At 38.6% G+C, this 12925-nt stretch overlaps 1 protein-coding gene across 17 annotated transcripts in view; it reads left to right on the plus strand.

The window, feature by feature from the left end:
- DAW1 (dynein assembly factor with WD repeats 1) overlaps nt 1-12925 on the plus strand; it is a 52103-nt gene that overhangs the window by 15807 nt on the left and 23371 nt on the right. For 12 of the 17 annotated variants that reach the window (XM_078328753.1, XM_078328747.1, XM_078328748.1 and 9 more), the window contains 5 exons: nt 2244-2388; nt 3445-3503; nt 5698-5820; nt 10249-10348; nt 12002-12109. In XM_078328753.1, the coding sequence (XP_078184879.1) occupies nt 2244-2388; nt 3445-3503; nt 5698-5820; nt 10249-10348; nt 12002-12109 (535 nt within the window). The remainder of the gene's footprint in view (nt 1-2243; nt 2389-3444; nt 3504-5697; nt 5821-10248; nt 10349-12001; nt 12110-12925) is intronic. The other 5 variants (XM_078328746.1, XM_078328752.1, XM_078328751.1 and 2 more) reach the window with 2 other exon arrangements.

Genomic DNA, 12925 nt, shown 5'->3' on the forward strand with positions numbered 1-12925 from the left:
CATTCCACAAAACCACAGATTTTTATATTTAAAAAGTTTGAATTCTTAGGTCATTTCCAAAAGGATTTGTGAGCCATGAATCTAGGCACTTGAAACTTTGTTCTTCATATTAGCTATAGTCACTCAATTGTGCTATGCTTTCCTGAGGACATATAAGGCGTAGCTACTCATAAACATGACCTTTCAGTGATATGAGAAAGTAAATAAATGTCTCAAAAAGGGATGAGTCTTATTTCTAGTTTTGTGCAAGAATCTGAAGTATTGTGCCTGTAAAAACACTGGCACCATAGATGACAAACTGGAATTACTGCATGAGAATCCTACAGGGCTGGAGTGTTTAGATTATCTGGTTACTTTGGATTTTGCGAGGAAATCTGTTTTTATCCAAGTTGTTAAAAACTTTTCAAAGGAGCATTTTTGCCCTTTTAATTCTTATGAAATTAAATATCTTTTTGACAATTGAATATCTCAGGGTTTATCCAAGTCGTTATTATAGACAGCCCCTGGTTCACGTTTGTTCAAAGTATTCACTCCTAATAGATTACATTTCTTGAGAGTCGGGGCCATGTCTTTGACACTCCCAGTGCTAAAGGAGTAGTAGCAACTCAATATATGTCACTTGAATGAGCAGGTTCCTAGCTTGATGCCTTGCACAAAACTGGAGCTTAATGTTTATGAGGTGAAGAGGGAATACTTATCAGAGGTCACATTCGTGGGAAGTGGATACTGAGACAGAGGTGGGTTAATAAAGGTTTATTGGGCAGTGACACTTGTGACAGTCCAGGGCACGAAGCAGGATCTGGCAGGAGGAACCATCTGACCTTGGTGAAGGAGGCGGGACAACAGAATCTCTGCCAATCTGGAGGAGCTCAGGAGCAAAACTTGCCTGTTAGAGGAGTGCCTCACAGCCAGGCTCCTGCTCTGCCCCTGCTCAGCTGTGGGCGGGGAGTCACCAGAGAAGAGCCGGAGCCTGGAATACCAAGGTGCAACCTTCAGCAGCCTCACTAAAAGCTGTCAGGCAACAAAGCTCCAAGCCTGAAGCTGGGCCTAAGTCTTTTCTTAAAGGTGGGGGAACCTGCGTAGTGCATCTTCTAGATGGGTGTGACATGATTGATGAAATGGCTCTATTTCGGATGCTTCGTGGTATATATACATTGATGCCTTTTTTAGAATGAATTTTATTCTGTTCCAGCAACATTTTTTCAGAATTTCTACATATTATTTGAATACTAGAGAAAATTTGAATCTATCTGTATATTTTTTCAGACCAGTTATCTTTCAGGGAAATAATAATTTAGTCCATAATAAATGTTAATGTTAGCCTTATTATTTTTAAAATTTATGGTTAAGCATTTTCTCTTTTCCTAAACATATTTTACATCTAATCTTTCTGAACCTCAGTTTCTTCATCTCTAAAATAATTATGATAAAAGCATTACGTTAGCAGATTGTTACAGGATTAAATAAGAGAACATATGTAAAGTGAAAAATATGATGCTGGGAACATTCAATACATGTTCATTCAAAAGAAACAGGAAAAAAAAGAAAAATAGCTCATGTTCAGAACTAGTACGGACTAGGCCTTCCTAGGTGTCTTCATTCGTTTTGTGCTGCTATAACAAAAAATACCTGAGAGAAGGTTATTTATTTCTCACAGTTGTGACTGGGAAATCCAAGATCAGGGCCCCCACAGGTTTGGTGTCTGGTGAGGGCTTCACTCTGCTTCCAAGATGGCGCCTTGATGCTGTGTCTTCACATGGCAGAGGGCAGAAGGGCAAAAGGGCTGAACATTCTTTGTCAGGCCGTCTGATCGGGGCATCTGATCCCATTCACGAGGGCTCCATCATTGTGACTTAATTACGTATTCAGGCCCCACCTGTTAACGCTGTTACATTGGTGAACACGTTTCAGCATGAATTTTAGAGGGGATGCAAATACTCAAACGACAGCAGTAGGTGAGAATATTAGACTTTTGGCACACCCTCCACAAAACAAGCCTTAGCTATGGAAAAATGTGTTTTAGAAATTCCAGATTTCTTGCTTTCCTGCAATCATGCTATTTACTGATTTGTGTGATTCCCACCCCTACATCTCCCCCGAGATATCTCTTGGGAAAGATAATGATGTTTTTAACATTTTACAAATGTGCTTCATGAAGCAATGCAATCAGTTCTTCATGTAATAAAGGTATATGTAAATTCTGACATAAAATAAAGGAAACTTTTATTTTGGGTGAATTTCAGTACGGATGTCAGTGCTTTAGTGGAAGAAATCCAGCAGGCAGAACCTCTAATCACAGCTTCACGAACAGAGCAAGTGAAACTTTTGATACAGAGGTTACAAGAGAAACTTGGCCAGCACAGCAACCACACATTCTATCTTTTTAAGGTAATGCATTAAAAAAAATCAGATAAATGAATTTCAGTGACATGATTGATGTTTTGTTAATTTCTCTTTCTCTAAAAATATTTTTCATTCCCTAAACATTTCATATTTTCTGCTTCAATGTGAACTAAATAATATTTCAGTACATTATTTATTTTTATGGATTATATAATTTCAATGTGATGTAAATATGCTTTTTAAATAGGTTTTTTGATTATTAAATTAAAATATAGCAAATATTTAGCACTTCTAGAAAAGCTTTTAATTTTCCATTATAATTATCCTAGTATTACTTCATATTACACAGCTTTTATCTTTTATTATTTAAATATAATTACGATAATAAAATATAATTATTAGTTATATACTCACCTGATAACAAAATATCCAGGCATTCCTTTCTAGAAGAGGATGAGGTTGTAGTCTTGTAGCATTTCTTTGTCCAGCAGGTGGCACTGTTTAATTTCAAATATCAGCTCTGTAACTGGTGTGTCTCATAATTTATTCTCCAAAGGGAACATTTTTTATAGTGAAAGTAGATGCCATTAATAGTGACATTTTGGCACCCAGACATAACCCGGATTATCCTAGCATAGCCAATCGCTATTAATAGACTGTCCAATTTATGTATATGCATTCAGTAAATATTCATTAAACATTCACTGTATGTTAGATGTTGTAGTAATTGAAAGATAAATAAGACATAGTCTGACTTTAAAGGATTCATAAAGAATAATACATTATCAAATCTTTGCCGAAACATATTTAGTGTATTTCCTATATACACAGTTAATACATATATACAAACCATATGCGTATGTAAAGAAAATGTGACAAATTATTGCTATCAATAAGATACCACATAGCACTAATTTGTAATATTTAGTGGTATCAGTAAGATACCATATAGCACTGTCTGTCTTAAAGGTAAATCAGATATTGCCATTTCTGAGGTATAATTAAGACAAAATTGAATGTCTTCATTGGTTTGAAGTTGTAACTAACAAATTAAACTTAATTTGGTTTGAGTCTAAAAAATGGTGTTTTCTTTCACTGAAGGTTCTCAGAGCACATATATTGCCACTGACTAATGTTGCACTTAACAAATCGGGCTCATGGTAAGATTCTCTTTTTATGTCTAATTTTTAGCAATGAAAAGCTAAACAAGTTTCTGGGTTCATTTTTTGAAGATTCCAGTTAGCTAAGTACATAATATATTCATTTTTCTGATTTCAGTACCCTCTTGAATATTGAGGAGAAATATAAGCCCTTTCTTTGACTATTCTAATCTGAATTTTTTAAAGTCATGTTTGTGTACAGTAAACGGGAGGTATATTGGGTTCTCAGCAAATATAGCTGCTGAATAACTCAGCTCAGGAATGAGTCAGGCAGGGTGGTCTCATCTCTAACTTGATTGATTGTGATCAGTCTATTCAGAGCAGGCATCCATGTAGGTCAGTGATTTGGGGTATGGTGAATAGCAGCTTCAAGTCTATGTTGAGAGCATGGCTGCGATCAGCTTGGGAGCTGACGTGCTAGGTAGGAGAGATGAGGTAGAAGCCGCATCTTGACCTACAGACATAAAATAAACATGTCTGTAGTAGTTTGTTAAGGCTTCCATGATAAAGTGCAAACTGAGTGGCTTCCACAACCAACACTTATTGTGCCACAGTTGTGGAGGTTAGAAGTCAGAGGTCAAGATGTCATCAGGGTCAGTTCCTTCTGAGGCTTGTGGGAAAGAAGCTGTTCCACAGCTCTTATAGCTTCTGGTGGTTTGCTGGCAATCTTTGGTGTGGAGAAGCATTACCCTGAGCTCTGCTTTCATCTTCACATGGTTTTCCCTGTGTGTGTCTCTAACCATAGGACCCGTTCTTATAGGGATGCATTGAATTAGGGCCCACCCTACTGTGGCATGATCTCATCCTAACTTAACTATTTTTTTTTTTTTTTTTTTTGAGACAGAGTTTCGCTTTTGTTGCCCGGGCTGGAGTGCAATGGCGCAATCTCCACTCACTGCAACCTCTGCCTCCCAGGTTCAAGCAATTCTCCTGCCTCAGCCACCTGAGTAGCTGGGATTACAGGTGCCCACCACCATGCCCACCTACAAAAAAAAATACTTTTTTTTGTATTTTTAGTAGAGATAGGGTTTTACAATGTTGGCCAGGTGGGTCTTGAACTCCTGACCTTGTGACCCACCAGCCTTGGCCTCCCAAATGGCTCGGATTACAGGTGTGCCCTAGCTTATATTTTGTTTAAAAAACGAATCAATGGATCCTTTAACATAGCTATTCTGCCATAGGAGTAGTTAGTGGAGTATAATGTGAAACAGCAGCATCTTAATCATCCCTTCAATATTCAATTAGGAAAGATATTTTCTTTTAAAATATCTCTGAAATCAAAATATTGCTTTAAAAGTATAACAAAAATATATTTCCCCAGCACAGAAAATGATCCACAAAATTGAAAAGCCAGTCTGAATGTCACGTGGTAATGTTAAAAGGTGAAGGAAAGTCTAACAGCAAAACTTAACTAAACAGGAAGGTTAGCAAGACAGGATACCTTTGGTTCTCTCCTAGGTATTTTCCTTCTACTATCTTCTCCCGCAGACTTCCGCTACCCTTGGCTAGATGTAAACTCACATTTGCAACTATACACATACATGCTATGATGTTTTTATGGGTTGAATTGCATCCCCCCAAAGTTCATACGTTGAAGTTCTAATTCCCCAGAACCTTAGAATGTGAATTTATTTGTAAATAAGGTCATCACGGATGTAATTATCAATAGTTAAGTTAGGGCTGGGCATGGTGGCTCCTGCCTGTAAAAATCAACAGAATATATCACAATTTAGACATTGTTCTCAATTTAACTTTTTGTTCTGCACATATGACTTCCATTGTAAAAAGCATAATTGGCCAGGTGTGGTGGCTCACACTTGTAACCCCAGCACTTTAGGAGGCTGAGGTGGGTGGGTCACCTGAGATCAGGAGTTCAAGACCAGCCTCCCTCACTTGGTGAAACCCCATCTTTACTAAAAATACAAAAAAAAATTAGCTAGGCATGGTTGTGGGTGCCTGTAATTCCAGCTACTCAGGAGGCTGAGGCAGGAGAATTGCTTTAACCCAGGAGGCAAAGGTTGCAGTGAGCCAAGATCATGTCATTGCACTTCAACCTGGGCAACAGAGAGAGATTCGTTCTCAGAAAACAAACAAAAACATAATAAGTAGAGTTATTATCCTGCGGGTAAAACATGAAGTCTTTATTAACGCACTGCCATTCTTCCCTGCAACATGTTTATATTCCTCTTGTTAGCTTTATCACAGGAAGCTATGATCGGACGTGCAAGCTCTGGGACACTGCATCCGGAGAGGAGCTGAACACCCTGGAGGGCCACAGGAATGTGGTTTATGCCGTAGCATTCAACAATCCTTATGGGTGTGTTCATCCATTCACGTATTTTTTCATTAATTTATTTATTCATCCCTCTATCTGCTGGGGGAGGAAGGAAAGAATACAAGAGGACTAAAATTTATTGAGTGCTTGGTATGTGCTTTGGAAGCCTTTTAAATACCTCCTTCAATGCTTAAAAGGGTCTTTGGGTTAGCTATCACTATCCTCATGCAGAATACAAGATTCAAGGCTTGGCATGGTGGCTCATGCCTGTAATCCAAGCACTTTGGGTAGTCAAGGTGGCGGATCACTTGAGGTCAGGAATTTGAGACCAGCTTGGCCAATGTGGCAAAACCCCATTTCTACTGAAAATATAAAAATTAGCTGGGCATGGTGGTGGATGCCCATAGTCCCAGCTACTCGGGAGGCTGAGGCAGGAGAATTGCTTGAATCCAGGAGGCGGAGGTTGCAGTGAGCCAAGATCGCACCATTGCACTCCAGCCTGGGCAACAGAGCAAGACTGTGTCTTTAAAAAATAGAAAGAATACAAGTTACGCTTGCATTCAGGTACGCTTCTAAGGATCACATCATAGTAAAGAGGAGAGCTGGAGTTCATGCTCAGGCAAGACTTAACTCTCAACCCTTGGGAGTTTCCTGACAGGCACTTCCTACTGATGTTCACAGCTCTGGATTGGTGCCTCTGGCGGAATGTGACATACACACACCGCATGGTTTCCTTCATTTAGAAGTTAATTTACAGTCTTGCCAGGTAGGAAAGAAATGTGTGTGGCAACATGCTAAATACCAGTACCAAGTATAATAGAAGTATTTTTAAACCAACCTCTAGACAATTGATTCAGGAGTTTTCCCAGGTGTCTTCTATTCGTGCATGACACACTGCTGGTTCCCATGGCAACCTGAACATCTATCGCAATGAAGCTACCCACCGGAATGGGCATTCTCTCACTGGTTAGGTTCTAAGCTGGTCAAGAGTTTGTTGTATTTGTTGACAAATGTGCTTATGTTGGTTGTGCTTTCAGTTGTAATTGTGTAATGTAACTTGTAATTTAACTAAATATTACATAAACTAATAAAATATGAGTGTGAAAAGAAAGCTGCTGTTTTCTAGGGAAGCATGGATAAGGTAAATCTTTGAAAAATTGTTTCACAACTAAATGAAGTTGTGGATGAGATCAGTGTTCAACTGGAAAGCACACTGTCAAAATCTAGAAAAATTCTGCACTCAGATTCTTCTGCACGTATGTTTAAGTTCTTTAAGTTCTCATTTCATTTTCAGGAAAACAAAACTAGATATTGTTGAGGTTTGATACAATTTCTGTAAGAGAGATGATGAACTCCACTTAGCTGACAAATAGTCAAAGAAAGACAGTGGCATTTTGTGAAAAGATTGGCAAATGGACATATATTTATATCTATTGCCGTAAACCTTTCTTAGACAAGTGTGTATTTTTTCATAATTGCACATGTTACATGAATTTTTCCATAAATGAAGCCAGTTCTATAAATATGGTTCATTTACTATAGTGTTATGATGACTGGAACGAAACAGTAAATGACTTAACAATTGAGAGGAGAAAGAGATCACTGTGATTTCTCCTGGTTAGAGTCTTTAGAGATGGGGTGAGCCCAAAGCAGAAGCCAGGAGCATGGAAGATGGGAAGCAGTGGAGAGGACACGTGGGGCAAAGAGACTTCAGCAGCTCAGTGTTTTAAGGAGGGGATTCATCAGGCACTCAGTGGCCAGTCTCTCTAGTGAGCATTTCAGGTTGAGAAACAGAAATGTGTGAGGTCAGAGCATTCCGTGGAGTTTAAATTGTTCTGTAGGACTGAGTTGCCATCAGGGGTTTGGGAATAAAAAGTGGAACAATGAAAGTTTTAAATAGAAGGATGGCTCTGGCAGAGAGAAGAGGTCAGAGGGTTTGAATGTGAGAAGAAACAAGAGACGAGGTCATTTAGGATGCAGATATGACAGAACACTCATGATAGGATAATACACTCATTGCCTGGGTAGGGGCAGAAAGAATAGAGGAATTACATAAAAATTTTATACACTTAGAATAGATATTTTATACCATAGTTTAAAAACTTGATATCTAGTTTGCCAACATAGTATCTTTTTAAAATGTAGTACCCTTTCAAAACACATTAATTTTGATGGCACCAAACTTAAATTGGTACATTAAAATAATTAAACATTATTAAGTTTCAGAAAATTTAACTTTGATCTATGCATTTTTACATTACAGGGAATGACAATTTTTATAATACCTTATATCAGCTTGTGAAAAGAGAAAGATTTTATTGAAATTATAAATGACACTATTTTTCTTTTGGTATAATTCCTATTTTCATTGCAATACTATTTGAAGGCTATTATTCTCTATAATGCAGTGTCATATCCTCTAATATTCTACTTAACAAACATGATTTTTTTGGTGTCCATCTCAGAATGAAGTTTTCTCTTGTTGGAAAGGAGAGGGATACTTTTTGGCCCTTCAATTGAATTCTACCAAGAGCCCCTGATAAAACCCCCCTTGTCCAATTAGATAGTTATCCTTGTCTGATGATTTATGTGTGCATGAATGCAGTGTTTCTCACTGCATTTTGGGGTCATTGGGGTTTCCACAGCATGAGTTCAACACAGTCATCAAAGAATGAGAGGGAGTGTGTGTGTGTGTGTGTGTGTGTGAGAGAGAGAGAGAGAGAAACTTAAAACCAGTTTAGTGTTTATCTGCTTTATACCTTAGGGCAGGAGTAAGCCTTGATTCAATAAAGTAATTCTCAAACACATTGACATGAGAGGTATCTTCTGTAATGTGGTGTCCTGTGGATGTAGAGAACAGTTTGTGATAGAATAGAAATTAATCAAGAAACAATCGCAACTCAAGACTCATTTTTGAGGGGCAGGAGGATGAAAAACTGAATTGAAGGAACTGATAAAGAATGTACGTAGTAAGATCCCATCTCTACAAAAATAAAAAAATTAGCCAAGTGTGGTGTTATGTGCCTGTAGTCCCAGTTCCTCGGGAGTCTGTAGTGGGAGGTTGCAGTGAGCTGAGATCGCAACATTGAATTCAAGCCTGGGAGACAGAATAACATTGTCTCAAAAAAAAAGCACAGAGCTTTGAGCTTATCTTGAACACACATTGTAAGATATAGGCAGCTGAAGTAAAATGCCCAGGGCTGGATGCCAGAGGAGAAAGCCAGGTCAGACACTCTGTTGGAAGCTTTGGGTGGGTGGGTGTTTATAGGACAGGCTGCCCTTGGAACACTAACAGAGAGGGTGCCACTTTGCTTTAGTCTGAGAGACCACATAAACACCACAGAAATATGAGTGTCCTGGACAAGGGCATCAGTGTTAGTCTGGGTAAATATGCGTTTCTAGTCTGCATTAGGATATATGTGTCCAGTCTTGAGATCTGTTACACTTTTGGAAATGAGCTCGTGCTGTAAATGATTTATGTCAACTCGTCTTGAAGAGTTGGTATAAAAGACAGATGTAAGCCAGGGATAAAAGAAAGGGTTTTAGTTCCAAGATCAAAGGCCAAACAGGGTCATCTACTCTTACTTGTTGCAGGTTTATGATAGCCCTGCCCCCCGCTCCCCCCACTCAATATGAGAAGCCTCTTAGTTGAAAGTGACTGAGGTCTTTATATTTCCTTTCTAAGCCCTCTTACAACTGGAATAATACAGGCATTATTTCCTTAAGAGGACACACACTGTCTAAATTCTCAAAACCTCATTAACTGTATTTTTAATGGGATTTATCTTTTTTATTTTTCTTTTACATTCAGTGTTATCCTTTTCCGTCTACTTATTAATAGAATTGTTCTATGTTTACACAGTTCATACTATATATTATTGATTTTAATTTGTAATTTTCTAAACTAAACCTTTTGCCACATTTATTAAACTAGTTTTAAAAATTGTTATACTGTAATCCCAGCACTTTGGGAGGCCGAGGCAGGTGGATCACAAGGTCCAGATATCAAGACCATCCTGGTCAACACGGTGAAACCCCGTCTGTACTAAAGATACAAAAAATTAGCTGGGCATGGTGGCGCGTGCCTGTAATCCCAGCTACTCAGGAGGCTGAGGCAGGAGAATTGCCTGAACCCAGGAGGCCAAGGTTGCGATGAGCCGAGATTGCACCATTGCACTCCAGCCTGGGTAACAAGAGCAAAACTCTGTTTCAAAAAAAAAAAAAAAATCTTATAATCCCAAGCAAATATATTTATAACTCTAATATAAAACCTTTCAAATTAAATGTGTAAATTGATACCACTCAATAATTAGGCCTTTATTTTATTATCCACTGAAATGATTTTAAGATTGCTTATAGTTTTAGAAATGAAGTACATTTTATACTCATGAATTAATATCTCTTATCTTAGTTCAGTTTATTACCTAATGTGTCTTTTTTTAAGTAATCCACATTTCTTTTAAATTTTAGTGACAAAATTGCCACTGGGTCCTTTGATAAAACTTGTAAACTCTGGAGTGTAGAGACAGGACAATGTTACCATACCTTCAGGGGCCACAGAGCAGAAATAGTGAGTATTTATTTAGCAATTTATTATTACATTTTATGTTGCTGTTTCTTTTTAGGATTGTATTATAAAAGCTGTGGGTCTACTTTTACAATTAATTTTTAAATTCTACCTCATGTTTTTAGTCTGCCTGTATTTACATGGTGTTGCCTACACAATTTAAAAATTATTCTACTTAATATCTTGCAGATTCTATAAAGAATCGTATCTTGCATTGACTAAGTAGACGTGTTAATATAACACATTTATAAATATAAGAGCCAATCTTCCTTTTTCTTTTTCAATGACTTTTCTTTAGAGTACTGACTCAATGAGGGTCAATTAAGCTATAAAAACAGCTTTTAAAATAATTTTAAAACTACTATGTGAAGTATTTAGGCTGATGATTCTCTGTATATCATTAGTGCTCAAATTTGCATGAATTGTCTTATACTCGAAACAGCTTTCACTGTTGGGAAGCCCTTGTCCTTAAGCCAATTCCGTGACATATCTGATAACAATTAGTGTAACAATTGGCATTCCACAAGAACAAATGATAGCTCTTGAAAAATGAGAACACATGGACACAGAAAGGGGAGTACTAAACACTGGGGTCTATTGGGGGGAAAAGGGGAGGGCCAGTGGGAGGGGGAGGTGGGGAGGGATAGCCTGGGGAGAAAAGCCAAATGTGGGTGAAGGGGAGAAGAAAAGAAAGCACACTGCCATGTGTGTACCTACGCAACTGTCTTGCATGCTCTGCTCATGTACCCCAAAACCTAAAATCCAATAAAAAATTAAAAAAAAAATAAAATAAAATAAAAAATAAACAGGGCCGGGCGTGGTGGCTCAAGCCTGTAATCCCAGCACTTTGGGAGGCCGAGGCGGGTGGATCATGAGGTCGAGAGATAGAGACCATCCTGGTCAACATGGTGAAACCCCATCTCTACTAAAAATACAAAAAATTAGCTGGGCATGGTGGCGCGTGCCTGTAATCCCAGCTACTCAGGAGGCTGAGGCAGGAGAATTGTCTGAACCCAGGAGGCGGAGGTTGCGGTGAGCCGAGATCCATCCATTGCACTCCAACCTGGGTAACAAGAGCGAAACTCCGTCTCAAAAAAAAAAAAGAAAAAATAAACAGGCTGCTGCTCCTAATGATTAGTAATGCCTTAAATGGTTTTAATCAAAGATTTAAGTAGGAAATACTGATCTGATTTCAGTGAATTTCAGAGTTGTGTTGGCCTGTTAATGGGGATCACCCGCTTCCCTCCATTTCCGGCCTTCATTAGGTAGAATGACTCTTTCCATATTTAACTCATTTCACTTGTTGTGCCTTGAAGTTACTCTCTCTCTAAGTGGATAATACCGAAAGAGAATCCACAAATAGAAGCTATCCACTTTAGCAATGCAGTAGTAGTTTAAAAATAATAGAGACCTTTAAGGATCAAAGAGAGAAAAAGCTAAAGCCTAGGCTGGGTGCTGTGGGAGAACAAGCAGCCTCTTGTGAAGCAGAGACCTCTGCAGGATTCAGCCTGGGCATAGCAGGTCACACACAAGTGGTGTTTTGTACCAAGAATTAAACTGAATCCAGTAAGGTAATTGCATCTGGAAGATTTTCTGTGTATAATTAAAACTTTGAAATCTATCTTCCTAAAATTTGTCCCATTTCATGTAATTTAGGTGTGTTTGTCATTTAACCCTCAAAGCACGTTGGTGGCAACTGGAAGTATGGACACAACAGCCAAATTGTGGAACATTCAGAATGGGGAGGAAGTTCTTACCTTAACAGTACGTCCGTAATGCTAATAAGCCTATTATCTGTGTTCATTCTTATATGTATTTTTGTTACAAAATGAGCTCTAAGTTGGTTGTTGTTGAGATACTGATTTTCAAACCGTAGTGGTGAAAGACCGTTCCAACTGGTTTGCTGGCTATTCCAAAGGACTTGGGTGGAGGTGCTGGGGAAGCCAAAGAGCTTTTTACTTGGACTAACTTCTGTCTGCAAAACACATAAACTGTAGCTTAGAACCCGTGACCATCTCTCTGGCTAAAAGGGAAGCCCGGGGAGGCTGGCACTTTTGGAAGAGGCAGAACTGGAGAACCATGCCAAGAGAGTCTTTAAAGCAGTGACTGTGAGCACACTTTCCTCTGCCTGCCGGTCTTGGAACCCTCCTGTATCACACAGTCTGAAATGACAGAGGGGCAAGTGACTAGAAGAGAAAAGGCCAAAGGGCACTGCCCACAGAGTGAGTGCCGGTGGGGTGTGCTCTTGTGTGTCGCCACCACACACACAGCACCTCCCTGCGACCTGCCACCCTCTCCTTCCTCTCACCCCAGCCCAAGTGGCCACAACAAAAATAGAGTGACCCTATGTTGTAATCAGTAGGGACAGCTGAATGGGAAATTCAGTTTCCTTGTCCTTTCAAAATTATAAATACATTTTTAAAAACATGATTCTTTTCCTCAGAAAGTTTTTTCTAAAAAAGTTAAAACATGGACTGAGAAAGAAAACAAAATCACCATTTAAAAATAGCAGTAATGTCTTTTCTTTTTAAAATCTGAGTATCTAGCATGATTAATATAAGTATATTCTTTCTGTTCTCA

Source organism: Callithrix jacchus, chromosome 6, assembly GCF_049354715.1.
Source record: "Callithrix jacchus isolate 240 chromosome 6, calJac240_pri, whole genome shotgun sequence".
Taxonomy (NCBI): domain Eukaryota; kingdom Metazoa; phylum Chordata; class Mammalia; order Primates; family Cebidae; genus Callithrix; species Callithrix jacchus.